The sequence below is a fragment of the Dendropsophus ebraccatus genome, chromosome 11, assembly GCF_027789765.1.
Source record: "Dendropsophus ebraccatus isolate aDenEbr1 chromosome 11, aDenEbr1.pat, whole genome shotgun sequence".
NCBI lineage: Eukaryota > Metazoa > Chordata > Amphibia > Anura > Hylidae > Dendropsophus > Dendropsophus ebraccatus.
In genome coordinates, this window is record NC_091464.1 from 75,450,764 (window position 1) to 75,471,159 (window position 20,396).

Genomic DNA, 20,396 nt, shown 5'->3' on the forward strand with positions numbered 1-20,396 from the left:
ATTTTGTATGATTGGAATAAGCCATTAAGTTGAAGACCCAACTGCCCAAAAAAGCACATTTTAGTCCATAGGAACACATGGTTAAAGTAAAGGTCCATTGACAAAATCTATTTTGTTTTTACAATCTATATAACTAACATTTTTTTCTAAAAAAAAAAAAAAAAAAGAAAAACCCTCAGCTCTGTATTTCTTTGAGCACCAAATCAACTGCACATAGGTAGATTATAAAATTTTATCTACCTGCAGCCACCACTAGGGGGAGCTTATTGTATACTGGGTTAACATTGAGTACAATGCTTAAAGGGGTTATCCAGTGCTTCAAAAATATGGCCACATTTACACCACTCTTGTCTCCAGATTGGGTGGTGTTTGAAACTCATTTCCATTGAAGTGAATGGAGCTTAATTGCAAACCACACCTGAACTGGAAACAAGAGTGAGGCAAAAGTGGCCATGTTTTTGTAGCGCTGGATAACCCCTTTAAATAGTAAGTTGGAATCTGCTTGTGAAAAAGCAGCTACCCACCATGTAAGCAGAAGGAAATACTGGGATTACTTTCAGACTAGAATTTCTTATAAAATTTTAGATTTTAAAGGAAATTTGGAAATCAGAAAATGGAGCAGTGACCGCTAGGAAGTGAAGACAGCAGTAAGCACAGAATGTGTGTGTGTGTGTGTGTGTGGGGGGGGGGGGGGATAATAATAATAATAATAATAATAATAATAATAATAATAACAATAATAATAATAAATAAATATATATGTAATAGTGAAACCACTTTCATCTACCAGCCAACAAATTCTTACAGTACAAAACTCCAAATAATCTAGAAACCCATAAAATCAAAAGCTGGTGGTGGATTCCAGAATCCACCCCCTGTTGGGTTCTGGGAATGTTGGATTAAAGGAATTCATCCAATTATGAACGGCCCTAGAGGGTTCACGTGACATCTTGCGGACTTGTACACAGAAGGTCCGGTCTACATTGCCAGGAAGACCGAGCTGCTTAATGGGCCAGGGGCTCAGCGGGAGGTCAGGCTCCATGTACAGATAGTGAACATTGGATTTCAGCTCCTTAATAAACACTTTGGGGATGTGAAGCAGGTGCATATGCTCTGGTCTACTCTATCTTGCAGATGCCCTCGTTTCTAGGAGTCTGTCCTTGTGGCAGATGGCCTCTTATCAATAAACCATATGTCCAAGGTTGTACATTACCTCTATCACAGCCTTCTTGTCTGCCTTTGGAAGATTCTTAGCTTGACGCTCGGCTTCCTCCCATTCCTTCATGACCTGTGCAAACAAAACCTTTATGAATAAGACACCAGACCGGAGCAGGCAACCGAATAACCAGGATGTATAAAAGAAGTCATAGCAACATTATACTGCCCCCTTATGGTCTGTGAGCAATGTTTCAGTCTGTAAATCATTGCTCTTAATGAGCCTGTAGGTTCTAAGTGGTAGTGACCACCCAGATGACGGTCTAGGCCTTCATTAGCATTTCCATAACTAGTAAATGGGGGCTATAAAAAAAAAAATAACGATGAGAGCGCAGGTTATTTTAGTGGGCAGTTCTACCAAGTCATTGGCAGCCTTCTCTCTTTGACTGTGCAATAAAAGGTGGCTTTCAATCACTGATAAGGACCACCCACTAGACTCCTAAGTAAAAAATTTGAAAAGTTTTAAAAAAGAGTAAAATTCAAGTTATATTGAATTATATATACTCTGTATCATGCTTGGATTACATGTATAATGTGAGAGGTTTCCTTTAAATTATATGCAAACTATAGAAGATGTAAACTCTTCTCCCTTAATAGTGTCCCTTATATTATACCAAGTGCAAAAATTATACATGTAATAAACCCAGGTGTGTAGCCCAATTTCTCCAGAATAAACATTGCAGAATTATACCACTGACTCAGACCACATTATACAGATGAGTCTCACTATGCCTCGGTTATTTAGGAGGCTGGATGCGGAGGTCCTAAGACAGTGTGTTCTTTACCCTGTGGTTATATATTAGAGAAGACCATTTATAAATAGGTCAAAGAAACTATTTATAGGACGTTTCCACCACAATATCCTGCAAAAATATGAATATATACCTTTAAGGGAAATATAGAGCCAGTATGGGCCAGACTGCCTTTATATATGTCTTACTTTATTTCCCCTGAGGCAAGAAGATGGAAGGAAGGGTGCCATATCATAAGGAGACTGATTTGTTTTACTATTCCCATTCCTTTGTTGTCAGACCATTTTTGATTATGTGTAGGGATGGTCCGAACAGAGTTCGGTTCGGGTTCGTACGAACCCGAACTCTCGGTAATGATTCCCGCTGTATCCACCAGCTCCACAGAGCGGACAGACAGCGGGAATCTGATGCCAAGCGTTCTGGTTCATACGAACCCAAACCTCGGCAATTTCGGACCATCTCTAATTATGTGGTCTTCAGGAGGACAGAGATCTTGTATAAAGGCTGGATTTTCCAAAATGCAAGTCACTAGTTCGAGCGTTGTACACTACACTTTGTACACAATAATCTAGAAATACTGGAGGATTTCAGCTCTGAAGACAACTGAATAGTTAATTCAGCTCTGGAGTATAAAACATACTATAGATAGATACTGTACATAGAATAGATAGATAAATGGATAAAAAGATCAAATAGATAGATAGACAGATGAATAGATAGATAGACAGATGAATAGATAGACAGATGAATAGATAGACAGATGAATAGATAGACAGATGAATAGATAGACAGATGAATAGATAGATAGATAGGAGATAGATAGATAGATAGATAGACAGATGAATAGATAGATAGATAGATAGATAGATAGATAGATAGACACGCAGGAGAACCAGCCTGTGTACGGCTGTATACTGAAGGTAAATCACTGCAGCACTCCAGATGAAATCAAATTTGTGATTTATTGATTCCACAAATGCGACGTTTCGCTCTATCATTCAGAGCTTTTTCAAGCAGGGGTCAATATATCACAATTTTGTTTTCATCTGGAGTGCCGCGGTGATTTACCTTCGATAGATAGATAGATAGATAGAAAGATAGATAGAAAGATAGATAAGGAGATAGATAGATAATAGATAGATAGATAGATAGGAGATAGATAGATAGATAGATAGATAGATAGATAGATAGATAGATACATGGGAGATAGATAGATAGATAGATAGATACATGGGAGATAGATAGATAGATAGATACATAGGAGATAGATATATGAATAAATAGACAGATAGGATGCTAGTATTGTATATTACCTCAGACATTCGCTCTCTGTGTTTGCCTTCGAGGCGCTCTTTGGCTTTCTGGAACCGATCGTGCTCATTCTCATCATTTGGATTTTCTAGATATTTGTCAACAGCATCAGGGGTGCTGGCAGCGGTGGTGGGAACTAGACGTCATGTCAGGAGGAATAAGAGGAAATAAAGAAGAAAAAAGTCAGTAAATAAACACAAGAATATCACTGGAAATGATAAGACAATATTGATCTGTGCACTGCCAAACAGGGTTAGAGGGTTTTGCTAAAGCGGCCGATGAGAAATTATTCACAAGGAGGTTAATATAAATAATAACATGAAGAAAATGCAAGTTAAAGGGATCACTATATAGTAAAGAATATTCCCCCACTGTCCAATCAGGGCTTAACATATCACAATGTGTAAAGACACACCCCACTGACTATAGGAATGGTGCTGCCCAGTTGTCACTTTATTCATATACTTCCAGGAGGAGTTACAGTAAACGGCACAGTGCTCTAAACACATCAGTCAAAGTTTTCACACTTGGGTACGTGTACACACAGAGAGATGAGTCCAGCTATATAAAACAAATATAAGGAGCTGCTATTTTAAAGCTTAAAGTTCGTCATATGATTCCCACAAAGTCATGTGACTAAACAGTGACATCACTACACCCAGAGATGACATCACTGACACATACATTTGGAAATTCCGACTTTTTACTCATCCTGTACAGATATCAAGTGCAAGACATGTAGGCTTACAGTCTGTTTTTTATACCATTTATAATATTTTTATGTTGTATCGGCAACAGATCCCCAGTGCAGTATGCAAACTAAAATCAGAATATTATTAACATTAACTCTTGACATCATGGTAGAGTTGTATGGAGTGGGCTGAGCCTGTTCCATACCAGACATGGAGTGATCTCTGTAAAAACCTTAAAATCTCCTCACCTCACACACGCTGGCCATAAAATTAGATCTAGTACATTATTATGTGCAGTAATCCTATTGATGGATTCAGCGCAGCCCCTTTAAGTCATCGCTCTTCTCCACACAATGACCCTGTTTGGTCGAGGGGGCAATGTGACCGTGTCTACAGCATGCACAATCCCGCTATTTACCTTATACCGTCAGTAGGGGACGCATCAGGTCAATAAAAACCTACAGTATATTGTCTATGTGTCCAATGATGTATTATGCATTATGTGAAGTCATCTCAACTGGAGGAAATAATTGGTAATACTGGGAGTTGTGTTCTTATTCTGGAAGACTGCAGGTCAACAGAAAGTAAAACATGAAATCCCTTATGTAATACCTTTGATTATGTCTGAAATTCCCTCCGACTGGAACAGAATAATATTTGCTGTTGTGATTCTTTTTCCCTTTGATGTTTATGCTGTTGCCGAAACATTCAGCTACATCCGTTGCCGATGGCTAATGAAGGTTCTACCGGAGCAGCAACCGTGACTACAATTATCTACCAGCTCCAGGTACTGTGTCTAAGAACCGAGCTGACTGAAGAACCCCCATCATACATCCTATATAAATTATATAGGGGAATGGCACGGATACATCTGTTTGTACAATGTTTGTTTAATCCATGTGAATACTGGATACAGAGACTTTTTTAGGATAACACCACGTACAGTCATAAGCTTGATCTTAGTGTATATGGGTCGGTAGAATTTGCCTTTGACAGGTGCGGCCACACTAAAAATGGAACCCAATGGTTCATAACTGGTAGTCTCTTTTGGATCACATTTGGTCAACCTGAAACACCATGTATAAGGACCAGAGAAATGCAGGTTCACCTTCTATTATAGCAGATCGGAGAGATTAGAGGCATAACTTTACACAGGTATACTGAGTTACCCTGATATCATGAGTTAACATGATAGAGGCATAACAAGCAGATCATTAGGGAGCCCTGCCGATCCCAGAAACGGAAGAAAATTGTGGCCTGAAATGAACAGGGCAATGTTCGGAAGCACCACAGTGAAATAATGGGGGTTGGCTATGCATGCCTAGTATTATCTGTCCACAATTTTCCTGTATTCTTGGGATCAACAGGATTCTAGTATAACATTGTGAAATACCCCTTGAAGTTCCTGGGACCAAATGCAAAATACATAGCAGGGATCCCTGACTCTATCCAGATGTCCACTTGTCAATGTTTGAAAAAGCAAAATTAGGACCACCTGGGAACACCCCTGAAAATGCAGAAAGTCCCCTCCTTTAGGAGAGTGGTATAGACCCAGCTTTAATAATGACCAGTTCCCAGGCTTGTTAGTGAGCATTTAGCTGCCATTGATAGAACCAGTGTCATCTGTGTCAGAGTGACTTTGTGTTTCCTCATCCACCATTGCCCATGTGCAACAGCTCTTTTCGTACCTCCTAGACCCTAACTGGTGTGGTGCCTCCCAATATCAGTTGTTCCTGCCGTACAGGTTGAGGTGTCTCCCAGCTATTGGTCTCCAATACCTGTTGGTCTTGCTATGAAAAGTAAGGTTTCTCCCAGGTATAGGTCACCGATACAGATTGGTCCTGCCATACAAAATGAGGTGTCTCCTAACTATAGGTCACTAATACCGGTTGGTCCAGCCATACAAAGTGAAGTGTCTCCCAACTATAGGCCACCAATACCAGTTGGTCCATCTATACAAAGTGAGGTGTCTCCCAGCTATAGGTCACCGATACAGATTGGTCCCGCCATACAGGTTTCTCTCTGCTCAGCGTCTTGTTTATGGACTCAGGCCCCCATAACATGGCTTGTTGCCTGGGATTGATAGTATACAAGCTCTCTTGGGGCAGGATACTGTTAACATTGTACATGGGCAGGAGGGTGCAGTCTGAAGGAGATAGGAGAATGGGTCAAACGTGTCATGAAGACCATTCCTTTAAATCTTCTAACAGTCGAGGAGGAAGAGGATGCAAAGTGGTGAAATGGATTTTTTCCCCCATTTTCTCTAGGATTTGCATGTTTCTTCTGTTATAACAATAACCCTACACAAATAATAAGATCCTTATGAGTCAGCAGTTCAGCGTCGCATTCGGAGGAGTATCCAATATTTTTCTACAGTATGATGCATTTCTTAAGAACTCTCAGGCGCCCCAAATCATTATCGAGCAATAAATTATAAAACGTAATATTCCGGCCGGGAGACACAGGAGCGCCGGCCAAGATGTACGGGAGAGAAAAAAACAACAATGGCAGGAAAGCTAAAATAATAAGAATAATGGTCTGTCCAGGCATGATGGGAATTGTAGTTTTGCAAATGCAGAAGGACCAAAGGTTTCCCCCCATCCCTGAGACAGTTTCGTGAGTTTCCCCCATTGTGGAGAATATACTTAGTTACACTTCTAGGTTACAGATGTGTCATATCTGATGGTGACAGCTTCACCGCCGACTGTATTTATTAGTCACCAACTAGAGTGAATTCTTTTCTTTTTTATAAAGAATATGACTCATAATTTTGACTTATCTGAATTGAGATATTCAATTAACTACTGAGCCCTTATTATTTGCCCCTCCATCATACACACAGTACTTGTTTATTAAAGGGGTACTCCAGCGAAAAGCTTTTTCCCAGTAATTGAAACACATTACAAAGTTATATAACTGTAATATGCATCAATCACCTATCTGCCCCCCTTCCCTATCTTTTCCCCCCTCAATCCCCCACCAGGAAGTGAAGTAAACTCATTCTTAACTAATGACTGTTGACCCCAGGCTGCTCTGTGGCAGCCATTTTGTGACATTGACATCATCAAGAGGGAGGCGGGTCTAAGCCCTGTTAGGCCAGCCTCTCTTTGATCAGATGACTCAGGTTGCTCAGCTCTGATTGGCTGAACAAGATGTAAGCCATCTAACAGTTTTACAGAGTCAGTAAGACATCATGGGAGACAAAGTGCATCATGGAAAGCCCAAACCAGGAAGAAAAAAATGATGACACCAACTGGAGCTTCAGGGGCCTTTTTTTTTTATCAGAGCCGGAGTACCCCTTTAAGGATATGGCATGTATATACTGTGAGATCATTGAGTGTATACAGAGGCCCAGGTTAGGTATACAGAAACATTGATTGCTAGATGTAGACAAGATAGGTGGAGCTCTGAAAAGAGATATAAGGATATACTGAACAACAGACAGAATTTTGGGCCTTAAATGGAATCAGTGAAGGGCATAGCGTGTAATAATTCATGTTCCTAGGAACACTCATCCACCCTAGTATAGGCCAAACTTCTCCAGACACAGGGAAATGAATGCCGAACACTTTTCTGATTGTCGCTCATCACCAGACCTGAGGGGAAGACGTGTCCACAGCCTCAGCACTATATATCAAGTATTAGGTAGAAGCAAAGAACAAATATCTTCTATAAAAATCTACATAGACAACATGATGACTGCAAATCAACCTTAGTCTGTAAATGTAGAGGAGGGGAGTCACACAATGTTATTGAGAAATTACCCATTCTTGTCACGCACTTCATTTCACATAATCTGCACCTTCCTTTGAATCCTGTCTGAATGTAAAATTTATTTTGCCCGATTTCAGAAAACCTGTATTAAAAGGTTAAACTCATGCATGCTTAAGTACAGCAATACAGAGTCTAATGATAGATGCTTACCATTCATTACTGCAGAATGAAGCCGGGCAGAATGAGCAGTAAAATGCAGGTTAATATTCTATTCTGAAATGTTAGAGCACATCTCTATCTGTCTCACATCTGTCTGTAACTATTGTTTATCCTCAGCCTCCCGCTGATCTTATGATCACGTGATCTCTCTTTGGCTTCAATGCTCCCTGAGCCTTTTTATCTGCAAACTTTCCTATGCGCTCTTTTATAACAATGTCCCTTTCTCTCATCCTACCAGTCTCTCTGGTTCCCCAACTACTGTTCTGCATCTCTATCTACTGCTCACCCTAGCACTCCACCCCAACTCCTTCCCAACCACCGTCACTTACCTTCTACTGCTCTATCTACTGCTCACCCTAGCACTCCAACCCCAACTCCCTCCCACTGTCACTCACCTTCTACTGCTCTATCTACTGCTTACCCTAGCACTCCAACCCCAACTCCCTCCCACTGTCACTCACCTTCTACTGCTCTATCTACTGCTCACCCTAGCACTCCACCCCAACTCCCTACCACTGTCACTCACCTTCTACTGCTCTATCTACTGCTCACCCTAGCACTCCACCCCAACTCCCTCCCAACCACCGTCACTCACCTTCTACTGCTCTATCTACTGCTCACCCTAGCACTCCACCCCAACTCCCTCCCAACCACCGTCACTCACCTTCTACTGCTCTATCTACTGCTCACCCTAGCACTCCACCCCAACTCCCTCCCTACCACTGTCACTTACCTTCTACTGCTCTATCTACTGCTCACCCTAGCACTCCACCCCAACTCCCTCCCAACCACCGTCACTCACCTTCTACTGCTCACCATAGCACTCCACCCCAACTCCCTCCCAACCACTGTCACTCACCTTCTACTGCTCTACTGATCACTCTTTCACTCTAACTACAACTCTCTAACCTGGTCCTCCACCAACTGCTCTCTATCTAGCTCTCCATCTACCACTCTGTTGCTCTCCACCTTCTACTCTCAACCAAGCTTTTATCCAACCACTGTTGATCTCCACCTTCTGCTCACTCTTGTACTCCAACTTCTTCTCACTGTTCACCACTCTATAGTTCTCCATATACTGTTCTCTAGCTGGTTTCCCGCCAACAACTCTCTTGCTCTTCACCTACTGCTCTACATCTACCCCCCCTACTCTTGCACTACAACTACTGCTCTCTCCAAGGCTCTGCACGTACTTCTCATTCTTGCACTACAACTACTGCTCTCTTCCTAGTTCTCCACCTACCACCATTTGTCATTCTCTAAGTACTGCTCTCCATCTACACTTCACTCTTGCTCTTCATTGTTGATCCTTGTTGTCCGACTACTGCCTGCTATCTCATGCTCTCCATCTACAATTCTCATTTGCAGCCTACCAGCTCACCTTGCTCCCTACCACTCTGTTGCATTTATCTACCACTGACTGTTCCTTTCACTGGCCTTTTGAATCAAGCGTTTTTTAAACCCATGGGAGACTCAAGCATTTAACCAGGTGCCCCCTGCTCGAGTGGAGAGCCGAGGGTGCACAGTTAACCTATACATTTTTTTTTCGTTCTAAAGCAAGGCCATAGTTGGAAACCAAGGATCAACTTGGCATAGTGCTGGAGTTCTAATGTGTCTTGCAGAAACATCCCTTCGAGGGATGAATTTTACAAAAATAAGAACGAAGAAATGTATTAGGTATAACTGACTGTTTAGCTGTCAATTATTGAAGGTGTATGGCCACCTTTATCTGAGCACCACAAGCTTAACCAAGTATGCTCCCTCAACACTACTCTTCCCCTTTGTTTATCCTCACTTCATCATACTGTCATCTCACAACCATTCTCCCTTGCTCTTGGTCTACTGCTCTTTTTAGTCTACTCATCTTTCCCCCCGCCCCCGGCAGCATACCATCGACAAAGCTTTCAAAATCTCCCTGTTTAATACATATATTAATTAAAATACGATACACATCTTGGAAGACAATACTGAATACAGCAGCCTTCTTAAGAACGACGGACCCGTGGGTTTACCTGCACAATCACAACTAACGTCTGGTAATGCGAATGTTTTTTTCCAATCCGCTCTTACTAATACCATCAGGCCGATACAAAAGAAGAATGATAGGTTTAGTGAGCTCTTCAGAGAGAGAGTTTTAAATGGCATCTTAGCAAGCTGTGAGCATTTGATTGGGACATAAATGATTAATACTTGCTAAACCGAGGGAAATGTTAAAAGTATATGTGACAGCTCCAGAAAATTATGCGCTCTCTGTAATCTATGTTCTATTATTCTTACAAAACAGTTTCCCAGAGAACAGAAGCAACCTGGCTCCATCCACTTAAAATATGAAGTTCATCTTTGCATTCATCACCTTAATTAGCTTACTAAGTGCATCCTCATAAATTTTCACACGCAAACTTCCACGGGAACAATAATTATCTTACAGCAGACAAACTACTAAAAAATGTTCAGGTTTATGAAAAAAAAAGTCCCAAAGGCAGAAGAAATGTTAGTGCCTTAGAGTGCACAGCTGATGTGTTAGTCAAACACACAAAGCAGAGCCGACATTGATCATGCTTCCACCAAATGGAATTAATAAGGTGAAAAAAAAAAAAAAAAAAAAGGTGACAAAAGCCGTTAACATTGGGAACTGGAAAGGTTAGTTACGGTCCCATTGTGGACAAACAGGATGCAATTGGTTAAAAGGTAGCCGAGCCTGTGGCGATAGGTTGCCACAAGTTGGAGAGGTCCACTTACTGACGTTGCCACAGACTGCCAGGCAGTATTCCTCCGAATCAAAGTTGTTCCGATTCCCGCCGCAGCCTCCATAAATGAACTGTACGCAGTTCCTTTCAGTGACATCATAGTACCAGCGGGTGATCATTGCTCGACAAGGACCAGTCTCAGCTTGCTCAGAGCACACCTCTATTTATAAGATGTGGAGGAACTGGGTTTAGTAAGATTACAGAATGGTCTACAAAAAATATATATATCTACAACAGTTTGTTTTGAGGTAGATTGAGTTTGGACAGGTATGGATTAACTAGCTATCTTCAGGTTCCATCAGCAACTTAAAGGGTACGCCATAAAAAAAATGGCTCTGCGCTCCAGCTGCCCCATTGGGAGCATGACTGAAACGCAGAGACAGTTTTTTTGATAGTGTATCCTGTTGCTCACTAAACATTATAGTTACCCTTTAAAAGGTTGGAGAAGATATCCACCTGGATCTTCAAGAACAATTTGGTCCTTTTGCCCAATTTTTGCCTTGATGCAGTTAGGAGGGGTAGCCCTTACTAGCCGAGATTCCATGTCTCGGTCTAAGTTGTGATCATCACATGTGGGTAAAACACAGCTGCACGTGGTGGTCCAACTTAGACCCATCACGTAGGAATGGAAAGAAAAAGTGTCAGGGCAAAGGGATTAGACTGTCTTCTGCTACCCAGACAACCCCTTCAACACAAGGGTGAGTTGAGTTAACTTCTATGCATATGGAACCAAGTCAACAAGTTTCTTCAACCAAGACTGGAAGAGACATGTGACCAAGACGGTCCTCTTGTCTTACATTGGGGGTCAGTCTTGATCACAGAGCTGAGACGTAACTGGCTTAGCATACACTTCTTTAACTTGTTCTAGAAAGTTGGTCCAAATCTGAACACTGAGACCCCGACCGATTAAAAACTTTTAACACATTGCAGAGATATATGTCAAAAACTCTGAAGTATTTTGGCTGAAACCAACAATTTCAGTGATACTGACTGATCATCTAATGTTTATCGTGGTTGGTATACACTCTCCCAGAGTTAATGGAGAGAGGGCTCAGGAGTGCAGGATTTCAGATGCTTGATCCTTTTTTTGGGCATAAGAGCAACCACCAGAGTCTCTCTCCTGTTCTTCTGTTACCACACAGGCTAAGCAAGTGTTTGACCGACAGCCTATATGTATGGCCAGCATTACATGGAAGGGATTGTCCACGCAATGTGTTACCCGGTAGTCATATATGCTTAAAGACACAAGGTTAAAGGGGTTCAATGCAGATCATCCATGATGAAGAGAGAGACATAAATTTCTTCAGAGATATTGCTCATCTAGGGACACGTTGCACATAGCCAAACCTTGCCTCCTCACCAAATGGATGCAGTAATCTTGATCACTGAAAATTAAACCTTATTTACTTAGTGCTGGAGAAGTATGTTAATATAGGCATAAAATGTTCTCCGATGACTGTCTCTTGGAAGCATTTCCATCACTACAGAAAAAACCCGAAACGAGACCCATGACTACATAACAATGAATTTAATATGCGCAACTGTGTCCTCGGATACATCAGTTTTCCGTACGCTATAAAGATCCGCACGCAGCTGTGTTACAGCACTGCCAATTAACGTCACATATCCAGCCCACAAAAGACAATTTGCTTTATAGGGGGAAGATGGCAGCACATTATTACAATGCACTAAAAAGAGCGATTTACATTTGCAATTATCCCAACAAACTGCTTGCTCTGAAACCTTCTCTCGAAAATGCCTCTTCCAGTATTTGAAGAATTAGCATTGGTACAGTAAGTGAGATACTTTTCTTTTTTTGTCTGAGCGTTTACTCTGTGTTAAAGCAGTTATCCAGCTCTACAAAAACATGGCCACTTTCTCCAAACTGTTGTCTCCAATTTGGGTGGGGTTTTGAAACTCTGTTCCATTGAAGTAAATGGAGCTTAATTGCAAACCGCACCTGAACTGGAGACAACAGTAGGGGGGAAAGTGGCCATGTTTTTGTAGCGCTGGACAACCCCTTTAAGCCAGAAAGGACAAACTAGGGGCCTTAATATATGGTCAGTTCAATTAAACAGATCTAACGCTAAAATGATGACCACTGCCAAAGTAGAGAGGACCTTCTAGTCTACAAAGTAACCTGTCATTACACAATCTCCTATGAAGTCTACACACATTGAAGGAGAATTGCAATTTTAAAATGTATGTCTCCAGCCATAACTGCTGCACCATGGACAGAACTTTGCTGGCTTCAACAAAACTGGTGGAAAACCTCCTTTGTATGGTTCTAGGCTCAACACTAGAGAACCTGAAAAATCTTAGTGAGACAACTCACCATAAATGGCCAGCTTTGGCAATGTTTCTCACTTTTTTTTTAACAATACGATCTAACATCTAGGTTCTGGATCTGTCATGATTAGTGCTGAAGGAAGATGCCAAGCTGTTTGGGATTGGCAACGTTCACTGAACCTGAACACTCTGCATTTTGACTTCCCGTAGCTGCAGGATGCAGCCTTAGGGACTCCTGGAAAATATGGATACAGCCATAGGCTATATTCCATGTCTTCCAGGACTTCCTAGGATGTTAACCAACTTGTGCAGTCACGAGGAGTCAAATGCAGAACGTTCGGGTTCAGAGAACGTTGCCAATCCCGAACAGGTCGGCCTCTTTGCTCAACACTAGTCATGATCTAATTAGCTGTTTTTTTTTTTTTCTAACCCTCATACTTATAATGGGCCCAAAGTGTTCCTTTCATCCTTTACTGACTAGAACAACACAACATGTAGAAATCAACAAGAGGCAATGTACACAGAGCTGTACGACTAATAAATAAATAAATATATATATATATATATATATATATATATATTTATATTCTGATTAGCGATAACATCTTGACACTGCTTCTTCTAAAACAATTTTGATATATTAAAAAAAATATTAGATATAAACACACATATAGTAACTAAACTATAGTAAACTAAACTAACTAACTTTAGTAACTAAACTGCAGTTTATAAACTACAACTCTCGATAAGTTAGGAGTTGATGTTTTGCAGAGCTACAGTACATCCTGGAGATCAATATAATAGAAAAAGAGGTGTAATAAATTATTAATAAAGCAGATGTTCTATGTTCTATACAAACAAAGGAAATATGGTGAAAGATTGGGTCTGACATGTACAGCAATAAATCATCACGAATTAACCTTTTGCAGGTGGGGGGGCTGAATCAGACAACCTGAAGGATTATAAAGGTTTGATTTATTAATGGTATTGTGCCATCTTTTCTCATAGTCACACCTTTAGCATCTTTATTATTCCTTTGTGCACTTGTGTTATGCTCTCCAGTTTACAAAGCTGCCTTACATACCTAATATATTACTATACATACAAAAGTTACTCTCCACCTTTGAAGGGTGGTGGTGGGGGCGCGATTCCTCCATGTTTACTTCTGCTAGGCCCTGCACTGCCGTACTATTAGTAATGGTAATGCGGGGTACTGCAACATTGTCTTATTCAGATATGTAGCATGACCACCACTACTAAAGGTATAACAATGCAAGCATGAGGAGACCTAAGTAATAAAGGGGTTATCCAGGCTTAGAAACACATCTTTCAGAATCAGCCCCTCTCCTGTCCCCAGTTTGGGTGTTGGTTTTGCAGCTCAGTTCCATTGACGTGTATTAAGCTGAACTCTAACACACAACCTGAGGACGGGGTGGGGCTGTTATGTAAAATATCCCTTTAAAGGAGGGTACATAACAGCCCCATCAAATAATTCATAGTTTGGGTTGGTGTGAGTTGAACCCCCACAGTCCAATTTTGTGAAGGTTCCCTGATAACCCCTTTAATAAGTTAATAACTAGTTCAAAAATAGCTAAAAATAACACGTAATAAAAAAAGGAAATAAATAAAACAATTAACTAAAATAAATGGGGGAGCATTCACCTTAAGTTTCCGGACTTTTTCTTCCTACACACTGCACTAACACTGAAATAACAGCCATAAATTTTGGCATCATATGTTCATAATAGACTAAGGATACGAAGAAAATAAATGATTCTTCACTAAAGCGGTAATATAAATCAGGAAATATGAATCTCTTTATAAAAGGTATTGTAACAATAATTCACACCGAGATCCACGAAATAACCCTCAGAGGGGATGAAATGCATTAGAAAAGCGTAAATGCGGTAGTATTACTATAACTCAGCAATGAATAAATCTCTAGCAAAATAAAAATACAAAAAATAAAAAGAAAATGCCGGTCATAAACTTTAATTGTTCATAAAACTACTATAAAATATAATGCTTCTCGCAAAAGTGAAATCATCAAAAAGATAAATAACCGGAACTGTGTTTTTTTTAGGACTATTATTTTTGGTTGTTCCCTGGGCATTGCTTCTTCAAGGAGTTTTGGGGTTGTGTTCACATCTGTTTCACTACAGATTCCTTATGCAGAGCTACTGTTTTTTTTCCCCAATGAGGACAATGGCCATTAGGTAAAAGTAGCAAAGGGTTATCGAAGACTTGAAAATCTTAGTTTTTTTTCTTCCAGAAACAGTGCCATTCTTTCCCTCAGTTTGCTTGTGGTATTGCAGCTCAGTTTAAAGATTAGCACACATAAGTAATACCACAAACAATCTGAGGACAGGTGTAGTGCTGTTTTTCGAAGAAGCAATGTTAGATGATCAATTTAAATACATACCATAAAATTTTTTAAAAAATTCGGGGTCCAAAAAAATTTTTTTAAAAAAAGGTGGTCCCAATAGTTATACACACCTTCAATGCCAGATAACTTAAATCACCAGATATTCCGGTATTTGTCTTTTGCTGCAGTTGTAATAAGTAGGGGTTGAGTAGAATATCAAGACTACTTACGTATTCTGTAGTGATACTATGAGCCTCTATAATATGGGGCAGTTGGGTGTCTTTGTATTACAGAATCTAATAGCTTGAGCACCAATGGCCATCAAGAACTGTGGGTATGTTTTGTTCAAATCCAGTAGTCAGCCAAATTTGATAACAGGCTGCTTTATGGGAACTCTACTGTTTTAACAGTTTTTCAGTTCTATTGTAATTTTCATCCACAAATACATGAGTAAAGCACTCACCTCTGACAACTTCTTCCACAGACTCTGTAGTTGTGGTCGTGGTTGTGGCAATGCTTGTTGTCCTCTCGGTGGCTTCCTCAAAGGTTTCTTCAGGTTCCTCCTCCATATCTTCACCATCATCTTCATCATCATCAACCTCTTCTTCCTCCACTTCTACAACCTCCTCCTCCTCTTCTTGACGTCCCTGAAGTGCTTTGTCGTCACTGTAAAATAATTTCCATAGTCAATTTGTATAATGGGCAGCTACCAGAGAAACCAGACAACTATCGATGGTGTTATTGTCCAGTGCGGTCACTGCCTCTCACACATGCTGTAATCGTTATTCTACACGTGAGACTGACCGAAGAAAAGGTTTCCTTGTAACGCAATGTAGATAACTGATTTGTAAACCTATTTTACCTAGCACACAAAATTGGACGGATCTTTTGCATCCAGAAAGACATTTGTTCATCTTCGGTTTTAGCACTGTGTAATTTGCAAGACAAGAAAAACAGCATAGAGATTGCTGAAAAACTTCTTTAAAAAAAAAAAAAATCCACTTTGGCTACCATGTTAACCTGATAAACTCAGTGGGTAGAAGTGTAGAGTGCATATGGGAATATATTGAAACCCCCTTTACATTACAGGGGTGTGGAGATAGGGCAATGCCATCTTCTCCTGGTAGCGGTAGATGACCCAACCTACTTGGGCTCTGCCTAGCAAACAATGCACTTGCAGGACACTTATGCATTCTCATGATCCATTTCACTTGGCATCTTCAATGCCTTTTCATGCCTTTCCCCATCATGTCACACAATCTCCTTCCTAGAAGGCCACATATGAGGGGATTATCACACCTCAACAAGATTAACAGCATAGCCCGAGGAGAAGGCAATGAGATTATAGGAAAAAAAGACATAAATGGTTTAGGTGCACTCACACAAACCATGCTAGAAGACTTAAAGGGGTTTTCCGGTCAATATCATTTATGACACATCAATAGTATGTTAGAAAGTGTTTCTGTATTCTCTACAGTAAGAAGGAGGAAAACAGGTCAGATCACCCGATTTTATCAGAATCGGCCTGTTTTTAGCCTCAGTCACCCAGTTTCCAGGGAGGGTTGTACAGCATTACAAAGAAAAGAAAGACATAATTAAAAATGGGCACAACTCAAGCATAATTGTTTGGAATTTGAATACCGGTAGCTAAAGAAGTTGGATGCAGCCCTCGAGAGTTCAGGAAAACATGGATACAGACATAGGCTTTTATGCATCTTACTTCTTCAGCCACTGGTTTTCAAATGCCGAACTATCGGGCTTGATCATGCTTGAGTTGCACTCATCTCTAGATGTTGTGCATTAAAGTGTCACTGTTATTATAACTTTAAAAATCTAAATTAATAGTGGTGATATAAAGCAAGTTTGCAATTTACATTCATTATATTTTCGTTATCATGGAAAACACGGCACTTCCTGTTTTCAGACTTTTTTCTCAAAAAAAAAAAAAGAAAAGAAAAAGGAAACAGGAAGTCCTGTGTATTCCAGACCATCTGAGCGCTCATAGAGAGAAGGCATGCATGTGATTGATGGACACATTGAGCCGGGACTCTCTGTACTGGGCGGAATTCCTGTGTTTAGTCTGTTTTTTTCAACCAGCACAAGTCAGAAAACCTGCCTACCGAGACTGGACCTGGATTTCTGGTAAGTATAGCGGTTATATAGCTGCCTTTAGGAGACTGGACCTGGATACAGTAAGTACAGCTGTTATATAGCTGCCTTTAGGAGACTGGACCTGGATTTCTGGTAAGTCAGCTTTGTTTTACAGCATAATAACAACAACAAAAATAATGAATGTATATTGCAAACTTGCTTTATATCACATCTACTGTTGATTTAGATTTTGAAAGTTATTACGACAGGTACACAGACAACAGACATTGGCCTATATACCCTGTTCATTTAGGTCTAGGTACCACTGTACTGGGTTGTGCCACCATCCAGCATTAGGACCTGGTGTGGTGAGCTGAACAAGCACCAGTAACAAGGGTAACTATATAATCTGATCTGGGATCTGAATTTTTTATTGTCCAATCTGTGGGATGTGGTTTGGTGTATGAAATTTAAACAGGATTGGCCTCTACTCGGTCTTGTTGGTCTAAAGTCATAATCATCTCATCAGAAAGAGTGGGTCCAAAGTCATGTCCGGAAGAGGTTGTCTTCTGCTGAACCTTGGTGGTCCATTATAATAAATATGGGGTCACTGGAAGATGCCGTGTGGGTCTGGCCAACCAATCTGAACCAGCTTTGGGATACTTTCTTGAATCTGCTCTGTTTAAACAGTCATTTCAGATTATGGCTATAAAAAATATATAATTCCTAAAAGCATTTGAAGAAAAATCATGCCGTCAATTATTTTGGAGCGCTTTATTACTCTTGGTCAGGATTCATCGCTTTGCCTAAGAGAGATGTAACTAATTGCATGGCTCATACCCAGCGGGGTTCTGAAATAATAACCTAAGCAGACTCTGGGGTCACTTTTAGAATCTTTGATGTCTTAAATTCCTGTCGGTTTACCTGACAAATGTTGTGAAAGTCGTTTTAACGCTTAATGCTGCCATTTAAAGGCAAATGCTTCCGTAGCTACGGCGGACGCTAGTTCTTTCCTTCAGCATTGCAAATCGTTTTAGATATGTAATGTCACTTAGCGGGCAACTCTCTCAGTAGGTTAGAGTGATTAACTATGAATGTGATGAGATGGAGTGAAAATCCAAGAATGCCGCAATAGATAGTGGAGGGGCCCGTGTGCAAAAATACTATGGAGGCCCTCAAGGGAAAAACTAAGCATTTATCATTGTTTTATACTGTTGGATACACGGGAGAAGGAAGCCGGTCTTATTAGATTAAGTGTTTTTTTAACGATTAACTGTAAACGAGATTGTTTATCGTTAACCTGAAATCGTTCACCGTATTACACAGAACGATAATCGTTAATCCATCTAATCCCATCAAAGAAGGAACGATTAGTGATCAAATACGGGATTACAGCGAATGATTAACAATGATTTCAGGGTCAGATCTAAATCAACGATCAAGGACACACAAAGAATTTCGTTCGTTGCCTACAATTACACAGGACGATTATCGTTTAAATTTTAACGATATAGCGATTTTCCCCACAATAATTATCCCGTGTAATAGGACCCTAAGACACATTCGGTTGACAGAATAACGCCATTCGCAACCACAGAGATGTGTTATGGTATCCAAAGGTAACCAAGCAGATTTGCAACCATATAGACAGATGCACTATGGTATCCCAAGGTGACCAAGCGGCATGGTGGGAATCTGACAGCCAGATGATATGGTAATTACTCCAATCATTTTCAGTTGTAAAGACAAGTAACTTTACATTTCCAGTTCATTGGCTTGTATTATCTTCTTAAAAACTAAACACAAGTCTTTGCCTTTGGGACATGCTGACCCATCACCCATTTTCAGTGTTGGCCATTTTTTTACCATTAAGGGCACATGATCAATGACTATAAGGACTATAAGGTTCAGACTGCCTAATTAGGGAACGAGTGGATTCTCCTGCAAGTTCTGCTTAGCACCAAGAGATGTCTCCAGGTGGGCCACTAGAGTCAGTTCTATGGGTGGGCTCTTGGCTCTCCAGTTTGATACGGAGTCCAGTCGGTGGTCTCGATTAATAATTGTCAGCTTTCCATAAATGAACATGTATACAGAGATAGCTATCAATCACTAATTTGGGACGTCCTCTAATCTCTGTAAGTTAGGGCGAGTTGTCTTGTAAACAAGAACCAATCCTGTCGATTGGCACTAGTTTAAAAAACCTATGAAATGGCATGAACATGAGCCATCAGCTGTGCATCTCCTATTACACATGGAGACATGCGGTGGACAGCCAACAATTTTTAGTGGGTCAAAATAACCCGATCAGCTGATGATTGCTTGCTCGTCTGTGGGCTGATCACTGCCCTAAAAGACATAGGGCAATATTTGCCTGTAAGCCAATAACTGTCCCATGTAATAGGGCCATTAAGACCTTTTTTATGGGCTGATTATCTGCCCAATCAGGTAGATATTGCCCTATATCAACAGATTGCTCACTTTTCATCTATCCAAAAAAATTTTGGCGCATCTCCACACTTAACAGGAGACATGTGGGCTCTCTTTAAAAGTGTATTCTGCTCACATTAGGCTGTCAATATGCTGCTGCCCTTCAGGAAACCATAACAAACAGCTTATTCTTATCTTTCTGCGCTCCCCCGTTGTCCTCTTATGTCACCTTCAAGTCCTTCTGAGTCTCAGAGGTGACAGCCTGCTCAGCCAATCACTGGTCGTGGCACTGTGCCATCTTTGCCAGTGATTGGTTGGGCAGGCTATGACCCCTGAGATTAGTTCGTCTCGTAAGTGGAGGCGGGATTGTACAGACGAGACACAAAGAAGAGTTAGTAGATCAACGGGGGAGCACAGGTAGGTAAGAATAGGCTGTTTTCCCAAGAGCAGCAGCATATTTAAAGTTTATTCAAGCAGAACATCCCTTTAAGGATCCCCTAAGCTGTGCCTACTCTGCCTAGTCTTCACCCCAGCCTTTGAACTAATATTGAATTTTAGATCACATTGAAGGTCT

General features: G+C 40.7%; 1 protein-coding gene across 4 annotated transcripts in view; it reads right to left on the reverse strand.

The window, feature by feature from the left end:
- Positions 1–20,396, reverse strand: part of APP (amyloid beta precursor protein) — a 178,328-nt gene that overhangs the window by 34,004 nt on the left and 123,928 nt on the right. For 2 of the 4 annotated variants that reach the window (XM_069945832.1, XM_069945831.1), the window contains exons 6-9: positions 15,768–15,970; positions 10,643–10,810; positions 3,281–3,414; positions 1,214–1,288 (exon numbers count right to left, since the gene is read on the reverse strand). In XM_069945832.1, coding sequence (XP_069801933.1) covers positions 1,214–1,288; positions 3,281–3,414; positions 10,643–10,810; positions 15,768–15,970 — 580 coding nt within the window. The remainder of the gene's footprint in view (positions 1–1,213; positions 1,289–3,280; positions 3,415–10,642; positions 10,811–15,767; positions 15,971–20,396) is intronic. The other 2 variants (XM_069945834.1, XM_069945833.1) reach the window with 1 other exon arrangement.